This window comes from Eriocheir sinensis, chromosome 19 (genome assembly GCF_024679095.1).
Source record: "Eriocheir sinensis breed Jianghai 21 chromosome 19, ASM2467909v1, whole genome shotgun sequence".
Classification (NCBI taxonomy): Eukaryota; Metazoa; Arthropoda; class Malacostraca; order Decapoda; family Varunidae; genus Eriocheir; species Eriocheir sinensis.
In genome coordinates, this window is record NC_066527.1 from 10,703,833 (window position 1) to 10,726,092 (window position 22,260).

General features: G+C 42.8%; 1 protein-coding gene across 1 annotated transcript in view; it reads right to left on the reverse strand.

Moving 5' to 3' along the window:
• LOC127000964 (uncharacterized) overlaps positions 1-22,260 on the reverse strand; it is a 94,380-nt gene that overhangs the window by 35,865 nt on the left and 36,255 nt on the right. Inside the window, exon 6 of the mRNA XM_050865136.1 lies at positions 2,792-2,925. Coding sequence (XP_050721093.1) covers positions 2,792-2,925 — 134 coding nt within the window. The remainder of the gene's footprint in view (positions 1-2,791; positions 2,926-22,260) is intronic.

Consider the following 22,260-nt stretch of genomic DNA (forward strand, 5'->3'; position numbering starts at 1 on the left):
AGTGGCTTTGCCTCGGTGGAGACGCTAGAGAATATTGATGAGAGTCGCGCTGCCAGACTTGCTGGGAATCAGGGCCAATACAGGGCTCTGACGCATAGGACTAGAGGAGAGACAAGGAGAGGTATGTCAGAGGTCTCGCTGAAGAGGTCGAGGCCATTTAAATGCGAAGGACGTCCGACCTCCCCCTCAGGCGAACGCTATCCGAATAGCTGATGGCTGCCTCGTGTCGGACATGGATGGGCGAAGGGCTCGTTGGGCTGAGTTTTTTAAGCAGCTGTACATGGCGGACCCTCCACGTGGGCAGCTTCCAGTTGCTGGGTTGCAGGCGGCGGATGCTTATCCACCCATCAACGAAAGCCCGCTCTCTCTGACTGAGGTCAGAGAGTCTGTGGCAAAGTTGAGGGATGGAAAGACACATGGCACCTGTAACATCAGTGCACAGCTGCTCAAATATGAGGTGAGGGCATAATCCGTGGGTTACATGCAGTCTTGACTGCCGTATGGCATTTCCCTATCTGGAAAGAGAAAGGGGATCGCCAGGACTGCAACAATTATCATGGCATTGCATTGCTCAGTGTGCCAGGCAAGGTGCTTGCCCATCTATTGCTGATGCGAATTCGCAGCCAGCTGCTGAAATTGCAGAGACCTGAAGAGTCCGGGTTCACGCTTGGTAAGTCAACAATCTGGCCGTATCCTAGCGCTTTGCGTACTGATGGAGCGTCGACGTGAGTTTCGACAGGGGATGATTGCAGCTTATGTCGATCTCTAGAAGGCGTTTGACTCGATGCATCGCGAGGCACTCTGGGATCTTTTGCGACTCCGTGGGATTTCTGCGAGGAAGAATGGTTGGCTCACTGGCCTGTACTCTAGGACTGAGAGTACTGTGAAGTGTAGGAGGGCGGCTTGTTCAGCTTCTTTCCCGTGAATGCGGGAGTGAGGCAGGGCTGTGTCCTTGCCCCATCACATTTAAACACTTGTATGCAGTGGTGGGCATGGTTCCGCTAATCCACTAACGGCTAATTAGCACAGCTAACTTTTTTCGTTAGCGGGTTATCGTTTTCGCTAACTTTACAAACAGTTAACGGATCAATTAGCTTCCGCTAGATGTAGTTCCTCCTCCGCTAACTTTGAGCCCACTAAAAAAAATCATGCAGGTATGTTCATGTCCATTGTGGGCAGACACAGAACCAGTTGAGCCAAATGGCGCAATAATTCCAGGGCTTCCACTTTTCGGTAAATTACGCTTTAAAGCAGGGTAATTGGACAAATATTAGGAAGACTTTTTGGTATTTTCGTAAGGCATAAATAAAGTGTATGTTGAATTAATATGTTTATTTGTGTACACCTTTATCATCATCTGTTTTTGGCATGCTATACATTTCTGCAAGCTCTATGTCTACGCTACAACATATTGACATTTCAGGTCACTAGGTCTGTTTTTAATGGTTTTAGATCCAAAATACTAAACCGAAGCTAAATCCATAGAAAACAAGTTAGCGGTTAGCGTTAGCTTCCACTAATTTCTTTATCAATTTAGCTGTTTAGTGTAAGCGAAGCTAACTTTTTAGTTAGCGAAACTAACTTTTCGGTTAGCGGTGCCCACAATTGCTTGTATGGACTGGGTACTAGGCAGAGTTGTGGACCAGTCATTGGGGAGCATCCATTGGCAATACGAGGATCACTGACCTTGTTTTTGTCGATGAAGCCGTAATCCTGGTGGAGTCGCTAGAGATTTTAGTGATGGCTGTCGAGGCACTGCACGAGGAGGCAAAGCCCTTGGGACTTCAGGTTTCCGGGGCCAAGACCAATGTACAGGTGTTTGGATGCTTGCTAGATGAAACAGTATAGTCTGTTCATGCGTGTGGCGAGGACATCGATATCTCAGAATGTATCACGTATCTTGGTAGCGTAGTTCATAACAACGGTGAGTCTCGGCGGATTGGCTTGCCCACGGTTTTATGGACTCGCTCAGCACGAGTATATGGCGCTGTCGATAACTGTGCAGAAGGACAAAGATCCGAATCTTCAAGTCCCTTGTGCCCCCTGTCTTACTCAATGGCTGTGAGACAATGGTACTAAATAGGGACTTGGAGAGGCGGATTGATGCCTTTGGTAATAAATATCTACGCAGAATCATGGGATACCGCTGGAATGACTTGGTGTCAAACCGGCGACTACTCCGTAAGGCTGATTCGACATATATTACCTGGATAGTTCGCCAACGCCAACTCCGGCTATACGGGCACGTGGTACGTTACCCTGAAGCTGATCTTTCTCATCAGGTTGTCTCTGTTATAAGAGACTGAGTGGAGGAAACCAAGGGGACGCCCACGGAGTTCGTGGTTTGAGCAAGTCGATAGATCCTGCCAGGAGGTACTCAGGATGGGAAGGGGGACCGCATGGAAAGTCGCCCGGAGGGACCCCCGGACTTGGCGTCGTAGGGTGGGTGAGGTGATTGACTGAATAGTAATAATTACAATAGTAATAATAATAATAATAATAATAATAATAATAATCATAATGATGATAGTGATAATAATAACGATAATAATAATGATAGTGACAGCGATGATAGTAATAGTAATAATAATAATAATGAAATTATTAATAATAATAATAATAATAACAATAATAATAATAATAATAATAATAATAACAGCAATAATAATAATAATAATAATAATAATAATAATAATAATAATAATAATAATAGAAAAAATGGAAATCATAATAATGATAATAATAATAATAAAAATAATAATAATAATAAATTACATTCATTCCAACTTACTTGTATTACTGGCCAGAGGTGGTTGGCCAACAGGTGTTGGTCATGATTCCTGTGTAGGCTCATTGGCTGGTCAAACATTGTGTCTCGGATTTTGGAAAGTCCCTCTAGCCATGTGTTGCGTCCACCCCATAGACCTAAAGAACATAAGAACATTGGAGTCTGCAAGAGGCCGGTAGGCCTGTACGAGGCAGCTCCTTTGAACCTAAGCTCCCGTTAATCTAACCCCACCTAATATCGCTGTCCATGAGCAAACTACGAGGGGCTTCGAAGACATCTTGAAGGGGTAAACTGGGATAATTTAGGGATTCATGAGGGCCAGAACTGCGGATTGGAGAGCCAGGAGAACCAGGTAGAAATGTCTTACAATAATTTAGTTAGAGTAATAGTAGAGGGGCAAGAACAGCATATACCACAGCGAACACTTAGAAAAGAAAACAATGATCCTAAGTGGATGACTCGTGGACTAAAACACGAGATTGGGTTAAAGAAGGGAATTTATCAGAAAATAAAGAATGGGGAAACACATCTCAGGGGCCGGTACGTCGAACTATCTAGATTAGTTAAGAAAAACACCAGGATAGCAAAAAACAACTATGAGATCAAAGTAGCAAATGAGGCGAAAAGTAATCCTAAGGGCTTCTTTCAGATGTATAGAACAAAAACACGGGAGAAAATTGGACCGCTGAAAACAAACACAGGGGAGCTAGTAGAAAATTACGAAAATATGAGCACATTGTTGAACGACTACTTCCTTTCAGTATTCACACAGGAGGATCGAACGACTATACCGGAAAGAGTTCAGGTGTACGAGGGCGGGGATGGCGATAAATTGAGGGATATAATCATTACCAGGCAAGTAGTTCAGGATGAGATAGATAAGCTTAAGAAGAACAAGTCGCCAGGTCCTGACGGGATATTTCCGAGGGTATTAAAGGAGTTAGGTGATGTAATCAGTGACCCACTAACCGACATCTTTAAGATGTCGGTAAATACTGGCTATGTGCCGAGCCTATGGAAAGAAGCTAATGTGACGCCGATTTTTAAAAAGGGGGACAGGTCAGTTGCCTCAAACTATCGCCCGATGAGCTTAACATCGGTTATAGGGAAGATGCTGGAGTCCATAATAGCCAGGAACATTCGGGAGCATTTAGAGAAACATAGCTTAATTCGCGACTCGCAGCATGGGTTCACAAAAGGTAGGTCATGCCTCACCAATCTCTTGTCCTTCTACAATAAAGTATTTGAGGCGGTTGACAGAGATGAAATTTATGATGTAATCTATCTTGATTTTAGTAAAGCGTTTGACAAAGTTCCTCACCAACGACTGTTGCTTAAATTACAGGCTCACGGAGTAGAGGGTAAAGTTTTGAACTGGGTCAAGGCGTGGCTTAGCAATAGGAAGCAAAGAGTGCAAATCAATGGTAAAAGATCTGACTGGGAGTGGGGTCCCACAAGGTTCGGTATTAGGTCCACTTTTGTTTATTATTTATATCAATGACTTAGATACAGGAATTAGTAGTGATGTTAGTAAATTTGCAGATGATACCAAGATCGGTAGAGTAATTGAGTCGGATCAGGACGCTAGTATTCTCCAAGGTGAACTCAACAGATTATATGACTGGGCGGATAAATGGCAGATGGAGTAAAATATAGGGAAGTGCAGTATTCTGAGTGTAGGTAGGAACAACCCCTCACATAACTATTGCTTAAATGACACTCTCATAAGTAGGTCTGGGTGCGAGAGGGATTTAGGGGTCTTAGTGAGCTCTGATCTCCGTCCAAGGGCACAATGCATTCAAGCTAGAAATCGAGCTAATAGGGTACTGGGATTTATTTCAAGGAGCGTAAGCAACAGAAGCCCCGAAGTCTTCCTCAAACTATATTTAACATTAGTTAGACCTCATCTTGACTATGCGGTTCAGTTCTGGTCACCCTACTATAGAATGGATATCAAAATGTTAGAATCGGTGCAGAGGAGGATGACTAAGATGATTCAGGGGTTGAGAAACTTGCCATACGAGGAAAGACTCAAACAGTTAAACTTGCATTCTCTAGAAAGGCGAAGGGTGCGTGGAGACATGATCGAGGTTTATAAATGGATGAAGGGCTTTAATAAGGGAGACATTCATAAGATTTTGTTGGTAAGAGAACCGGGTAGGACACGAAGTAACGGGTTTAAACTGGATAAATTCAGATTCAACAGGGACATAGGCAAAAATTGGTTTACTAACAGGGTGGTGGATGAGTGGAATAGGCTTGGCAGTCATGTGGTGAGTGCCAATACAATTGTCACATTCAAAAATAGACTAGATAAATTCATGGACAGCGATATTAGGTGGGGTTAGATACACGGGAGCTTAGGGTCAAAGGAGCTGCCTCGTACAGGCCTACCGGCCTCTTGCAGACTCCTGCGTTCTCATGTTCTTATGTTCTTATGAATTTATCTAATCTATTTTTGAATGTGACAATTGTATTGGCACTCACCACATGACTGCTAAGCCTATTCCACTCATCCACCACTCTGTTAGTAAACCAATTTTTGCCTATGTCCCTGTTGAATCTGAATGTATCCAGTTTAAACCCATTACTACGTGTCCTACCCGGTTCTCTTACCAACAAAACCTTATGAATATCCCCCTTATGTAAGCCCTTCATCCATTTATAAACCTCGATCATGTCTCCACGCACCCTTCGCCTTTCTAGAGAATGTAAGTTTAACTGTTTGAGTCTTTCCTCGTATGGCAAGTTTCTTAACCCTTGAATCATCTTATGTAGTCATCCTCCTCTGCACCGACCCAAACAATTTGATATCCATTCTATAGTAAGGTGACCAGAACTGAACCACATAATCAAGATGAGGTCTAACTAATGCTAAATATAGTTTGAGGAAGACTTCGGTGCTTCTGTTAGTTACACTCCTTGAAATAAATCCCAATTCCCTGTTTGCTCGATTTCTAGCTTGAATGTATTGTGCCCTCTCGCATCCAGACCTGGTTATGGGAGTGTCATTTAAGCAATAGTTATGTGAGGGGTTGTTCCTACCTACACTCAGAATACTACACTTCCCTACATTGAACTCCATCTGCCATTTATCCGCCCAGTTATACAATCTGTTTAGTTCATCCTGGAGAATACTAGCGTTCTGATCTGACTCAATTATTCTACCGATATTTGTATCATCTGCAAACTTACTGACATCACTACTTATTCCTGTATCTAAGTCATTGATATATATAATAAACAAAAGTGGATCTAATACTGAACCTTGTGGGACCCCACTCGTAACACATCCCCAGTCAGATCTTTTACCATTGATTTTCACTCTTTGCTTCCTATTGCAAAGCCACGCCTTGACCCAGTTAAAAACTTTACCCTCTACTCCGAGAGCCTGTAGTTTAAGCAACAGTCGTTGGTGAGGAACTTTGTCAAACGCTTTACTAAAATCAAGATAGATTACATCATAATTTTAATATCTGTCTACCGCCTCAAATATTTTATTGTAGAAGGACAAGAGATTGGTGAGGCATGACCTACCTTTCGTGAACCCATGCTGCGAGTCTTGACTTAAACTATGTTTCTCTAGATGCTTCCGAAGGTTCCTGGCTATTATGGACTCCAGCATCTTGCCTATAACCGATGTTAAGCTAATTGGGCGATAGTTTGAAGCAGCTGACCTTTCCCCCTTTTTTTAAAAATCGGCGTCACATTAGCTACTTTCCATAGGCTGGGCACGTAACCAATATTTACCGACATCTTAAAGATGTCGGTTAGTGGGTCACTGAGTACATCCTTGCATTCCTTTAATACCCTCGGAAATATCCCGTCAGGACCTGGCGACTTATTCTTCTTCACCTTATCTATATCATCCTGAACTACTTGCCTGGTAATGTTTATATCCCTCAATTTATCGTCATCCCCGCCCCCGTACACCTGAACCCTTTCCGGAATAGTCGTTCGATCCTCTTGTGTGAATACTGAAAGGAAGTAGTCGTTCAGCAATGTGCTCATATTATCGTAATTTTCTACTAGCTCGCCTGTGTTTGTTTTCAGCGGTCCAATTTTCTCCCTTGTTTTTGTTCTATACATCTGAAAGAAGCCCTTAAGATTACTTTTCGCCTCATTTGCTATTTTAATCTCATAGTTCCTTTTCGCTACCCTGGTGTTTTCTTCACTAATCTAGATAGTTCGATATAACGGCCCCTGAAATGTGTTTCACCATTCTTTATTTTTTGATAAATTCCCTTCTTTAACCCCATTGTTTTCTTTTCTAAGTGTTCGCTGTGGTATATGCTGTCCTTGCCCCTCTACTATTACTCTAACTAATCTATTGTATGACATTGCTACCTGGTTCTCCTGGCTCTCCAACCCACAGTTCTGGCCCTCATGAATCCCTAAATTAGCCCAGTGTACCCCTTCAAGATGTCTTCAAAGCCCCTCGTAATTTGCTCTTCTAAAATCTGGCACTAACACTGGGTTTGGTCCGCGGGTTACTGCCCAGTCTAAGCTAAAACGAACCGTTCTGTGGTCACTATTTCCTAACTCTCCCCCACCTCCAACTCACTTAGCAATTTTCCATTATTAGTTAGGACTAAGTCTAATATGTTATTTCCTTTGGCAGGCTCAGTAACTACCTGCTTAAGGAAATTATCTTGTGTAACTTTAAGAAAATCCTCGGCTTCCAGGTCACCCACTAGGTCTTCCCAGTCTATATTCCTATAATTAAAGTCCCCATCACGCAGACATTTTTACTCCTACTCGCCCTACCAATCTCTTGTAGTGGTATACTCGCGTCCTGCCTATTTAGGTTGGGTGGCCTATACAGAACCCCTAGAGTTAGTTTCTCTTTCCCTTTGTAAAAGTCCACCCAAACTGATTTTAATCCATGTTAGTTTTGACTGAATTGTTAACTGAACATTTAAGTGAGTCTTTAACATATAGCGCAACTCCACCCCCTTCCCCTTCTTCCCCTTCTGGCTTTGTGAAACATCTGATTCCGATCTAAAATTTATTATGTTGGCAGTGTCTATCTATGTCTCAGTGATCGTTATTATGTCAAAACTTTCTACACAAGCTTCACCCCTTGCTGTTAGTATAAAAGATTATTAGCCCGCCCTCTGTTACTCCCCTATAATTATTACTAAGCTGCCTGGTTGTATGATGTGCTCCCATTACTCCTCCCCCCCTCGCCTATACTAAAAAATCCCTCAGGGTACATTAGCCTTTAAAATAAGCGCCTTCCCCTTCCTCTTCAACTGTAGGTCATTTGCTAGAGTTTAGTGTTTATTCAATCAAGAGGCGTATACGACGGGGATGCATCGCCTCGTAAACCCTACGATGCCAAACTCGGGTATTCCTCCGGATAAGACTCCATGTAGGTCCTCTTCGCATACCAAGTACTTCAAAGTAAGATTTATGTACTTGCTCATGTCATAAATCCTGTGAGAATCCCATTGGCCACCTTAACCCGGTAGCAGCGACTGGACAAATTTGTGGCTTTACCGTGTACCAGCGACGGGCCACATTTTTGCCATGATAAAAAAATAAAAAAATAGATGATACATAAACTGATCACACATGCGTTGATATTTATTATGAAGTGGTGTGCGAGAGCGATGATTTTATATCATTAATTCGCTTAGAGGGGCCTTTAAGAAACATGATCCACGCAGCTACCGGGTTAACTCAGGATTGTTCCATGTTTTTTTTTTTTTTTTTTTTTTTTTTTACAGCAAGGGAGACAGCTCAAGGGCACAAACAAAAAGTCAACGAAAAAGCCCGCTACGCTCTGCTCCAACAATAGAAACAAAATTAGATGCCAAAACAGAGGTCAATTTCTGGAGAAGAGGTGTCTTGAAACTCCCCTCTTAAAAGAGGGCAAGTCATAGGCAGGAGGAAGTACACACAAAGGAATGCTATTCCAGAGCTTACCAGCAGAAGGTATAAAGGAATAAAGGTGCTGGTTAACTCTTGCATAAGGGGTTTGGACAGTATAGGGGTGAGCAAGAGTAGAAAGTCGAGTGCAGCGGGGCCGCTGAAGGGGAGGAGATATGCAATTGACAAATTCAGAAGAGCAGTCAGCATGAAAATATCGATAGAAGATAAAAATATATGCAACACTGCGGCGGATTTAAGAGGTAAGTGATTGTCAGCATGAGGAGAGGAGTTGATGAGAATCATGAGAATCCGTACCATAAGGCAACCTCTTCGGTCATTTCCTCCTACCATAATACGCGAAGGGGTTTTTCCGGAGGGGAAGGGAAGGTGTTGGAGGGCGAAAATGTTGGAATCTGGCAAGGGGTCGAGATAGGGACATCTTTGTTATCCCCTTCGCATATTTTATGTGTCAATCCTGCATTTCTTTCATTAATATTGTTGTAAATGATCCGGGAATTATACTAAAACTTATTTGATTTAATATGAATCGGATAAAAAAATGATTTACAATGTTGTTAAAAACTTCAGGGTTGTATCATTATTTTTAACCCTTGCCGTGTCAACATACCTGCTTGATTAACTCAAGCAGGTAGTCTTTTGCTATAGCTCCGATGGGGCTCGATCACTTTTCTAACGGCTCCTTGCTTGACGGGATGGTAGCGAGGGGCAGAGAAGTGGTAGCGGCGGGCACGTGTGGACTCCTGGGCTGACTGCGTGGAGCGGTGAAAGGGTGGAAACACGGGCCGCACAGGGATGCCAACCCTATCAATCACGCTATATACGCAATTATACCTATATATTTCCCATTCTATCAACTATTTTATTTGGTATAATCACCAAAGTATAATCACATTATATAGTATAACCACACCAATGTATGTAAAATGCTTCAATTATCAAGATTTCCATGTAGAGGTGTTTGCAGAGGCTACCAACCCAACTCGAAGATATAGCGAGGGAAGGGGTCGAGGTCAAGTTATAGTACCCAGCAGAAAGGGGACACCGTGTAAGGGAAGAGGAAGAGGAAGGTGGTGGGGGAGATGTATGGTACGGCCGTTAGACTCCAATCTGTCCAAGAGCGAAGGGGGTGGAGCCCTCCCACACATGAGATGCATACTACATACGAGGGCCTTGTATATGGACAACAGCTGTGTGGGAGAGAATAACTGGCGGAGACTATACAGAGCGCCTAACATCGTGGAAGCAAATTTAGTAAAAGAAGAGATGTGAAGTTTGCAGTTAAGATTTTTAGTTAAGGAGAATCCGACGATGTTTAGTGTAGAAGAAGGTATCAGCTGATTGTTGTCAACGAAAAGGGGGTAGGTGTTTGGAAACTTGTGTCGAGATGATAGGTGGATATATTGAGTTTGTGTGGCTTTGAAGGGCACGAGGTTCCTCTTACCCTAGTCAGAAATGATACCAAGGTCTGAGGTTAAGCGATCTGCAACCTCCAGTCTAGAGTCTTGTAATATGTAGCTATTAAGAGGGTCTTCTGTTGAAAGAAGCCGAATAATGCGGAGTAGAGTCATCAGCGTTCGAGTGGAAAAAACAGTTTGTTTCGAAAGGATCATGGATGAATAAAAGGAAGAGAGGGAGATATGACAGATATAATTCGTAGGAGGGTAGTTTAGAAAGCAAAGACTTGTGCCAGACCTTGTCGAATGCTTTCGAAATGTCAAGGGCAACGGGGAAAGTTTCACCAAAACTTCTAAGAAAGGATAACCAAAAGTAAGTTAGGAAAGCAAGATCACCAATACAACTTCCCTTGCGAAATCCATACTGGCGATCAGATAGAAGGTCAGAAGGGGGTAGATGCGCATGAATCTTCCGTTTAAGGATAGATTCAAAAGCTGTAGAAAGACAGGATTTATTATTAACAGTGATGTCCCACAGGGTTCTGTCCTATCTCCCACTCTCTTTCTGTTGTTCATTGATGATCTTCTTTCCAAAACGAACTGTCCTATCCATTCTTACGCCGATGACTCCACTCTGCATTACTCAACTTCTCTCAATAGAAGACCCACCATACAGGAACTTAACGATTCAAGGCTGGAGGCAACAGAACGCTTAGCCTCAGACCTTACTATTATTTCCGATTGGGGCAAGAGGAACCTGGTGTCCTTCAACGCCTCAAAAATACAGTTTCTCCACCTATCTACTCGACACAATCTTCCAAACAACTATCCACTATTCTTTGACAACACTCAGCTATCACCTTCCTCAACACTAAACATCCTCGGTCTATCCTTAACTCAAAATCTCAACTGGAAACTTCATATCTCATCTCTTACTAAATCAGCTTCCTCGAGGCTGGGCGTCCTGTACCGTCTCCGCCAGTTCTTCTCCCCCGCACATTTGCTATCCATTTACAGGGGCCTTGTCTGCCCTCGTATGGAGTATGCATCTCATGTGTGGGGGAGGGTCCACTCACACAGCTCTCCTTGACAGAGTGGAGTCAAAGGCTCTTCGTCTCATCAGCTCTCCTCCTCATACTGATAGTCTTTTACCTCTCAAATTCCGCCATGTTGCCTCTCTATCTTCTATCGATATTTTCATGCTGACTGCTCTTCTGAACTTGCTAACTGCATGCCTCCCCTCCTCCCGCGGCCCTGCTGCACACGACTTTCTACTCATGCTCACCCCTATACTGTCCAAACCCCTTATGCAAGAGTCAACCAGCATCTTCACTCCTTCATCCCTCACGCTGGTAAACTCAGGAACAATCTTCCTTCATCTGTATTTCCTCCTGCCTACGACTTGAACTCTTTCAAGAGGAGGGTATCAGGACACCTCTCCTCCCGAAATTAACCTCTCGTTTTGGACACTCCTTTGACCTTTTTATTTGTTTTTATTTTATTTTTATCTATGCCCTTGAACTGTCTCCTTAGCTGTAAAAAAAAAAAAAAAAAAAAAAAAGGGAAAGTAAAGCTATGAGACGGTAATTTGAGGGATTGGAACGGTCACCCTTCTAAGGCACAGGCTCTATGTAGGCGTACTTCCAGCAGGAAGGAAATATATATGTTGACAGACAGAGACCAAAGAGTCTGACCAGGCAGGGAGTCAGGACAGAAGCACTGTTTTTAATGACAATAGGAGTCTCTCCATCAGGCCCATAAGCCTTCTGAGGAATGAGCCAGAGAGGGCATAGAAAACATCATTCTTAAGAATCATAATAACTGGCATAGTGGAGTCAGAGGGGGCATGAGCAAGAGGAATATTCCCATAATAGTCCAAAGTTTAGTCTTTATAGAAAGACTGAGCGAAGAGTTAAGTCTTAGGGACAGATGTGACGGCAGTGCTGCCGTCAGAATTAAGGAGAGGATGGGAAAATGAAGAAGTGAAATTGGAGGAGATATTTTTGACAAGATGCCAGAAGTCTCTGGAAGAATTAGATAAAGCAACACGACACTTTCTCTTCATGAAAGTGTTTTTGGTTAGTCGGAGAATAGATTTGGCATGATTCAGGGGAGAAATGTAAAGATAGTGATTAGCAGGAGTGCGAAGGCCCTGGTACCTTTTGTGAGCTGCCTCGATAACAAGCGTGATTAAACCAACGCTTTTCAGCATGAGGAGTAGAAAAAGAGCGTGGAATGTGTGTCTCCATTCCAGAGGTGACTACTTCAGTGATGCCCTGGGCACACACAGAAGGGTCTCTCTCCTGGAAGCAGTAATCATTCCAAGGGAAATCGAAAAAGTATATCCTCTGGTGGTCCCACCGAGCTGAAGCAAAATGCCAGAAACACCGGCTCTTCGGTGAGTCCAGGGATGTACAGGAGCGATAGGAGAGAATACAGAGATAATGTTGTGATCGGAGGAGCCCATGGAGAGAACAGTTTGACAGAGTAAGCCGAAGGGTTAGAGGTTAGAAAGAGGTCTTGAATTTCGGGCATGTCTCCAAGGCGGTCGGGAATACGTGTAGGGTGCTGAACCGACTGCTCAAGGTCACTGAGGAGAGCAAAGTTGTAGGGTTGTTTACCAGGCTAGTGTGTGAAAGATGATGAAAGCCAAAGCTGGTGGTGAACTTTGGAATCTCCTAAGATGGAGATGTCAGCGAAGGGAGAGTGGGTCAAGATGTGCCCCATTTTAGAGTTCAAATAGTCAAAGAGTTTTACATAGCTGGTAGGGTTAAGTGATAGATAAACAGCACCGATGTACTTAGTAGTAGAATGACAATGAAGTCTTAGCCAGATGGTGGAAAACTCAGTAGAGTCACGGTTTTGGGCACGAGAGCAATAATTGATGTCGTCGCGCACATGGACGCAACATGCAGCTTTGGAATGAAAGTTAGCACAAAGATAGTAGGAGGGAACAGAGTATAGATTGCTGTCAGTAGTCCCAGAAACCTGTGTTTCGGTGAAACACACTTAAAACACTTTATTATGCTTACAAAAAAAAATGGATTTATAATAATGAGAAATGAATTTAGTAATTTGTAAGCAGCCCATTTAAAGCCGATCTTGCTTTTTGGGCAGCTTGTTTGTATTTTTTTGGTTCAGTCGCTAATAGACATACATATGTAAAAAAAAATCATTACATAATACATATTTTACCCAAATAGAACATACTAATCTACTCATATACATTAGATACAGGTAGCTTTATCAATACTGAGCAAGAATATACTGCTTATAATGTTTCTTAAATGTATGCAATGTTGGTAATAGTTGAACGTGATTTGGCACAGAATTCCAAATTTTAGTACCAGAGTAAGCTTGAGAGTGTTGGAAGACTGACAGGTTATGTTGTGGAACACGGACATATTCACGGGTGCGGGTGGGATAATTGTGTTGTGGTAGTAAGACTGAGACTGTCATATTTCTTGTGTTGATTGATTTGTATATATATATATATATATATATATATATATATATATATATATATATATATATATATATATATATATATATATATATATATATATATATATATATGCCAATCTGTAATTTATTAATATCAAAAAGTTTTAGGATGTTCATTTTTTTTAAATAAAGGTTGTGTTGTCAAAATAACCACGGTTTGAAATAATTATAATTATTTTCTTTTGCAAACGAAATAAGGGAAGTAAATGTGCTGGATAAGTGTTGCACCAAATTGGTGTACATTACTGAAAATGTGGTAATACATGGGCATTGCACATTATTCGTAGGACATTAGTTGGCATGAGGTCTTTTACTTGGTAAATTAATGATATGTTCCTTGATAATTTATTACTTAAGGGAGATATGTGTGTTTTAAATGACATACTTTCATCAAAGGTAATACCTAACATTTTGTGTTGCTTATTTTTTTTTTAATAATATTTTTGTTATACTTTAGAGGTGGACGTGGGTCTGTTGATTTGTTAGTAAACAACATGTAATACGTTTTATTTAGGTTAATAGTTAGTCTATTACTAACACACCATTTTTCTAAAATTTCTAGGTCAGAATTAGCAGTTTCAGTCATAGATGCACCGTCTTGTCCAGTAATGTATAATGTAGAATCGTCAGGAAAGAGTACTGATTTAAGATGAGGAAATATCTGGGGAAGATGTAAATCAAGAATAGAATAGGACCTAGTACACTACCCTGTGGAACTCCATATTGTATGTTTTGTGGTAAAGATAAGTTATTTAAAATTTTAGTAGTTTGTGTTCTATTAGAGAGATAATCCTTAAACCAGTCATGTAATATACCTCGGATGCCATAATGTTTAAATTTTTGTAGTAATATGTCATGTTTAACGGTATCAAATGCTTTACAGAAATCAATAAAAATACCGAACAAATGATGTTGGGAGTCCAGGGCGGTGTAAATATTTTCAGAGAGGTTATTCAAAGCTTGGAAAGTACTCATATTTTGTCGAAATCCAAATTGTTGAGGCGTTATAATAGATTTACTTTCTTGGAAATTAATTAAGTATTTTTTCATCATTTTTTTAAAGATTTTAGAGAAAGTACTTAGCAGTGATATCGGTCTGTAATTACCAAGGTTATCCCTAGCACCATTTTTATATATTGGGATTACTGTGGCATGTTTCAGAAGTCGTGGAAATATACCCTGTTCAATGAATTGGTTGAATAGTTTAAATAATGGGATAGCCAGTTGTTCATTGTTAGCTTTAATTATAGATACAGGGATCTCATTTGCATTTGATTCTTTAGTTTTTCAAGGACTTTATAGTTGATGTAACATCACTTGGAATAATAGGAAGGACAGACATAGATATAGGGTAGTCACCTCGTAAAAAAGTAATTGGGTTAGTAGAGACCGATGGTATGTTGTTATCAAGGTGAGGAAGAGAAGGTCAGGTTTAGAGGAGGAGAGATGGTGTTCCACATAATGGAAGTTAGAGCAAAGACCGCGAATGTTGCCGAAGTTTATGAATAGAAGTTAGAGGAGTTATCAAGACATCTCTTGTGATCAGTACCGAAAAAAGAGTCCGATCTGGGAGATTTGTAGTCCACCCCCCCAGATGTGGACTCCGAGGCTTACTGAAACAATTCGGTAGGTAGGGTCGGCTTCACGGGTAGCGTTCCACATGACCGTATAACTGGAGCTGGCGTTCACGGACTATACAGGTAATAGGTTTTGCATCTGTCTTCCTTATAAATCGACGGTTTGACACAAAATCATCCCGATAATATCCCATGATTCTTTGCATGAACTTATTACCAAAAGCGTCAATCCACCTCTTCAAGTGTCTGCCTCTTAAGTGTTTATGTCTCAGAGCCATAGAGTAGGACAGGAAATTCTTGTCCTTCTGCAGGAGTAATGAACACGCCTTATAGTTGTGCTGAGCGAGTTTATAACACCGTGCATACTCAAAGACAATTGATGCTCCTAACATCACCACAGCAGGTACGTGTCTTAGTGAACAATAGCAAGGGGATGGGAAATAGAATAGACCTATGCCGGACAGCACTGTTGGCAGGTTTATGGGAAGAATAGTGACCGTCTACCACAGCAGAATAAGATCAACATTAAATAAACTGTAGACAAAAGTATATATAGAGAGATATGGAAATCGTAGGAGGGTAGCTTACAAAGCAAATATTTGTGCCAGACTCTGGCATAAGCTATTCAGATGCCTACGGCAACAGCAAAAGTTTCACCGAAACGACTAAAATATGATGACCAGGACTGAATTAGGCAAGTAACATCATCCAGCAGGTGAGGACACCCCGTGCGGAATCCATATTGGAAATCATAGAGGTCAGAATTTCATAGAAGCTTATGAACTTGCCAGTCAAGGATTGTTTCAAAAGTTTAGAAAGGCAAGAAAGCCTATACCTTTGTAGATACTGGTTTTATGTAGTACTTCCATCAGGAAGAAAAGGCAGATGTTGAAAGGCAGAAACGAAAGAGTCTGACCATGCGAGGTGACAGCAGGGAGGAATAGTTATCGTGCCGTGCATGGGCGCTCTTTAATTATTTGTCATTATACCTCATAATATGATTATTTTTTTCATCATTTAAACCAGATTACAATTAGCATTTTCTTCACCAAGTCTTTTTAAGGCACTTTTATCACACACAGGATTAGCAACTGCCAAAACTTGAGATAAATATATTTGTTAAAAAACAACTGGGTACAGAAATCCTTAAGAAAAGGAAAACAGAAGGAGAATGCGTGACACTAAAGAAATGACTGCTGGACGATGAACAAAAATTCCACCAATATTTCTGCTTCAGAGAGAGAGAGAGAGAGAGAGAGAGAGAGAGAGAGAGAGAGAGAGTCCAAATCCCTTAAGCCCCAAATACACTGCCGAATTTTGGCCACGAACTTGTCGCCGACTCAGTTCGTGAAAAAATTCGGCGACCTGTTCGCCGACATGACCAAGATTCTTACAGGTCGTGACCATTCGGCGACATGTCGGCGAATGCTCATGACAATTCGGGGACAATTCGGAGACATGTCAACGACTATTCGCGTCCATGTCGCCGAGTTCAAAATCTGAAATTTTGACTTTTTTTTTTTTTTTTTTTTTTTTGCCGCGGAATAATTGGCGACAAGTCTCCGAATTGTCTTCGTATGTCCCCGAAGTGTCGGCGACATGTCGGGGACAATTCTCCGACAGTGCCAAGATTCCTGACAGCTGATCATCTGATGCCCATGTGACATATTAAAGCACTGGAATCCGAGTGCAACACACTTCTTCACCAGCAGCTGAAGAGCCCACCTCGTTTCTCGCAACTTGTTGTGGGCGAGTAAATACCGTGTGTGATAATATGTGGTAATATGTATGATTTTCCACCATCTGGCTAAGACTTCATTGTCATTCTATTACTAAATACATATGTGCTGTTTATCTCTCACCTAACTCTACTAACTATGGAGGCGATGATTCTGACATTTTGCTTCAGCTGGGTGGGACGACCTGAGGATGTACTTTTTCCGATTTCCCGTGGAATGATTACTGCTTCCAGGAGAGAGACCCCTCTGTGTGTGCTCAGCGCATCACAGAGGTGATTGTCTCTGGAATGGAGGCATACATTCCCCGTACTTTCTCTACCCCTCATGCTAAAAAGTCTTAGTTTAATCACGTTTGTTCTGGTGCTATTAAAGATAGAGAGGCAGCTCACTAAAGGTTCCAGAGCCTTCGAACTCCCACTAACTTTGACCTTTACATTTCTGCCCGGAATCGTGCCAAATCTATTCTCCGACTTACCAAAACTTCTTTTATTAACAGAAAATGTCAACACCTTGCTTCTTCTAATTCTTCCCGTGACTTCTGGCATCTTTTTTTTTTTTTACAGCTAAGGAGACAGCTCAAGGGCGTAAAGAAAAAAAAAAGAAAAAAAGGCCCGCTACTCACTGCTCCCGAACAGAGGTTAAAGGAGTGTCCAAAATCAGAGGTCAATTTCGGGAGGAGAGGTGTCCTGATACCCTCCTCTTGAAAGAGTTCAAGTCGTAGGCAGGAGGAAATACAGATGAAGGAAGATTGTTCCAGAGTTTACTAGCGTGAGGGATGAAAGAGTGAAGATGCTGGTTAACTCTTGCATAAGGGGTTTGGACAGTATAGGGATGAGCATGAGTAGAAAGTCGAGTGGAGGGGGGGAGGCATGCAGTTAGCAAGTTCAGAAGAGCAGTCAGCTTGGAAATATCGATAGAAGATAGAAAGAGAGGCAACATTGCGGCGGAATTTAAGAGGTAGAAGACTATCAGTATGAGGAGGAGAGCTGATGAGACGAAGAGCCTTAGCCTACACTCTGTCCAGAAGAGCTGTGTGAGTGGAGCCCCCCCACACATGAGATGCATACTCCATACGAGGGCGGACAAGGCCCTTGTATATGGACAGCAACTGTGCTGGGGAGAAGAACTGGCGGAGACGGTACAGAACGCCCAGCCTCGAGGAAGCTGATTTAGTAAGAGATGAGATATGAAGTTTCCAGTTAAGATTTTGAGTTAAGGATAGACCGAGGATGTTTAGTGTTGAGGAAGGTGATAGCTGGGTGTTGTCAAAGAATAGGGGATAGTTGTTTGGAAGATTGTGTCGAGTGGATAGGTGGAGAAACTGTGTTTTTGAGGCGTTGAAGGACACCAGGTTCTTCTTGCCCCAATCGGAAATAATAGTAAGGTCTGAGGCTGTTGCTTCTGCAGCCTCCAGCCTTGAGTCGTTAAGTTCCTGAAGGGTGGGTCTATTAAAAGAAGTTGAATAATGCAGAGTGGAATCATCGGCGTAGGAATGGATAGGACAGTTCGTTTTGGAAAGAAGATCATCAATGAACAACAGAAAGAGAGTGGGAGATAGGACAGAACCCTGTGGGACACCACTGTTAATAGATTTAGGAAGAACAGTGACCGTCTACCACGGCAGAAATAGAACGGTCAGAAAGGAAACTGGAGATAAAGGTACAGAGAGAAGGATAGAAACCGTAGGAGGGTAGTTTAGAAAGCAAAGATTTGTGCCAGACCCTATCAAAAGCTTTTGATATGTCCAGCGCAATAGCAAAGTTTCACCGAAACGGGTAAGGAGGATGACCAAGAGTCAGTTAAGAGAGGCTAGGAGATCACCAGTGCAAAATATCTCCTCACTTCTTCCTCTTCCATCCTCTCCTTAACCCTGACGGCAGCACTGCTGTCTCATCTGTCTCTAAGGCTGAACTCTTCGCTCAAACTTTCTGTAAGAACTCCACCCTGAACGATTCTGGGCATATTCCTCCTACTCATCTCCCTCTGACTCCTTTATGCCTGTTATTGAGATTCTTCAAAATGATGTTTACTATGCCCTCTCTGGCCTCAACTCTCAGAAGGCTTATGGACATGATGGAGTGCCTCCTATTGTCCTTAAAAACTGTGCTTCTGTGCTGACACCCTGCCTGGTCAAACTCTTTCGTCTCTGCCTATCAACATCTATCTTTCCTTCCTGCTGTAAGTATGCCTTGTACAGCTCAGCCTAAGAAGGGTGACCGTTCCAATCATTCAAACTACCACCCTGTAGCTTTACTTTCCTGTTCATTCAAAGCTTTTGAATCAATCCTTAACCGGAAGATTCAAAATCAACTTTCCACCTCTAACCTTTTATCTGATCGCCAGTATGGATTCCGCAAGGGGCGTTCTACTGGCGATCTTCTTGCTCTCTTAACTGACTCTTGGTCATCCTCTCTTAGCCGTTTCGATGAAACTTTCTCTGTTGCGCTACACATATCGAAAGCCTTCGATAGAGCCAGGCACCAGTCTCTGCTTTCTAAACTGCCCTCTTTCGGATTATATCCCTCTCTCTGTTCCTTTATCTCCAGTTTCCTTTCCGGCCGTTCTATATCTGCGGTGGTAGACGGTCACTGCTCTTCCCCTAAACCTATCAACAGTGGCGTTCCACTGATCAATGATCTTTCCATAACAAACTGTCCTGTCCACTCATACGCCGACGACTCCACTCTGCATTATTCAACTTATTTCAATAGAAGACCATCACAACAGGAAGTACACGACTCCAGACTGGAGGCTGCAGAACAATTAACCTCAGACATTGCTATCATTTCCGATTGGGGCAGAAGGAACCTTATGTCCTTCAGTGCCTCAAAAACTCATTTTATCCACCTATCAACTCGACACAACCTTCCAAACATCTATCCCCTATTCTTCGACAACACTCAGCTGTCACCTTCTTCAACACTAAACATCCTCGGTCTATCCTTAACTCAAAATCTCAACTGAAAACTTCATATCTCCTCTCTTGCTAAATCAGCTTCCTCGAGGTTGGGCGTTCTGTATCGTCTCCGCCAGTTCTTCTCCCCCGCGCAGTTGCTATCCATATACAGGGGCCTTGTCAGCCCTCGTATGTAGTATGCATCTCACGTGTGGGGGGGCTCCACTCACACAGCTCTTCTGGACAGAGTGGAGTCTAAGGCTCTTCGTCTCATCAGCTCTCCTCCTCCTACTGATAGAGCCGCGATGTTGCCTCCTTTTTCTATCTTCTATCGATATTTCCACGCCGACTGCTCTTCTGAACTTGCTAACTGCATGCCTTCCCCCCTCCCGCGGGCCCGCTGCACACGAATTTCTACTCATGCTCATCCCTACACTGTCCAAACCCCTTATGCAAGAGACTCTCTCACCCAGACAACTTGGGAGCCCATGAACTTCACTCCTGTGGACGGCGCGTGGAATGGCTTCAAGAACAAACTCCTGGAGGTAGAGAGAACAACTGTTCCCATGAAGACAAGGAGAACAAATAATGCCACAAGCCCACCATGGATGACTACCCAGGTTCGACGGGCGATTAACTTAAAGAAGAGAAAATACAACTTGCTAAAGCAAAACAGCACTGACGAGGCACGCGAACAGTACCATCAAAGCCTCAGAGCTTGCAGAACTCTCATTCGCCAGCGTAAAGGCGACTATGAAAAGCAAATTGCACGCGAAGCCAAGTCCAACCCGAAAAAGTGCTTCACGTATATAAGAACCAAAAATATGACAAAAAACAAAATCGGTCCCCTAAAAGATGAAAGTGACGTACTAACACAGGACAGTAGACAAGGTCGAAATCCTAAACAGAAACTTCTCGTCTGTGTTCACGGTCGAGAATACCCAGTCCGTACCCGAGAGCCCTACCACACCGATGGGAATCACTCCCCTAGAAATTGGCCCAATCGACGAACGGGATGTGTAAAAGTACCTAGACAAACTCGAGACAAACTAGTCCACCGAACCCGACGACTTGTCACCCAGGCTGCTCAAGGAACTCAAGCAGCAAATCCTCAAGCCACTCACCGCCATCTACAATCTGTCACTACAACAAAACAAAGTCCCAAAAGACTGGAAACAAGCGAATGTAACACCGATCTACAAAAAGAGAGACAAAAGCGTAGCCCCAAACTACAGACCAATCAGCTTGACCTCAGTGGCGGGAAAACTCCTCGAGAAGATCATCAGAGACAAACTCGTTAGGTTCCTTGTAGACAATAACAGCATTTCCGATGCTCAGCACGGTTTCAGGTACAAGCGCTCATGCTTAACCAATTTATTGGACTTCTTCCAAGGTATCTATGAAAACTGGGATAATCATATCCCCAATGATGTTATATATCTAGACTTTCAGAAAGCCTTTGACAAAGTGCCACACGAAAGACTCCTCAAGAAACTTAAGTTGGTGGGCTTAGGCGACAATCTGACAGCGTGGATCAAAGACTGGCTTACTGGAAGAAAACAACGAGTTGTACTCAACGGACAGGCCTCCGAGTGGCTCCCGGTCACAAGTGGAGTGCCACAGGGGTCAGTGCTGGGACCCATACTTTTCATCATATATATCAACGACCTAGAACTAGGATTAAAATGCAATCTTTCAAAATTTGCCGACAACACAAAGCTGGGTGGGAAGGCCCTCACGACGGCAGACTGCGAAATTATCCAGAGAGACCTGGACCAGATCACTCGGTGGCCAGAAAAATGGCAGATGTCCTTCAACACTACCAAATGTAAAGTAATGCATATCGGATCCAGAAACTGCAACTACACATACCACATGGGTGGCGAACCACTACATGTAGTGCAAGAAGAAAGAGACCTCGGGGTCACCATCAGCAGTGACTTGAAACAAACAAAACACTGGAAGTCCGTCTGTAAGAAAGCCAATACAACGTTTGGGTTCATAGCGAGGAACTTCGAATACAAGACGCCGGGAGTTATGTTATCCTTGTATAATTCGCTGGTAAGGCCCAACCTGGAATACGCCGTGCAATTCTGGTCTCGTAATTACAGGAAAGACATTGAATTACTTGAAAGAGTACAGCGCCGCGCTACAAAGATGATGCCATCACTGAGGACGAAGTCCTATGAAGAGCGACTCGAGCGACTCAACCTCTTCACGTTGGAAAAGAGACGACTGCGGGGAGACATGATACAAGTCTTTAAGTACCTGGACAAGCTCAGCAACGTTGATTACTCCAAACTCTTCACGCTACAAACTAACCTGAGAACAAGAAACAACGGAAAAACAATTCAAGCAAAGCGATGCAATACCGACATCAGCAGGAGTTATTTCTCGAACAGAGTTGTTCGCCACTGGAACAGCCTTCCTGCAGAAGTGGTTAGCGCAGAGACCATCGAATCCT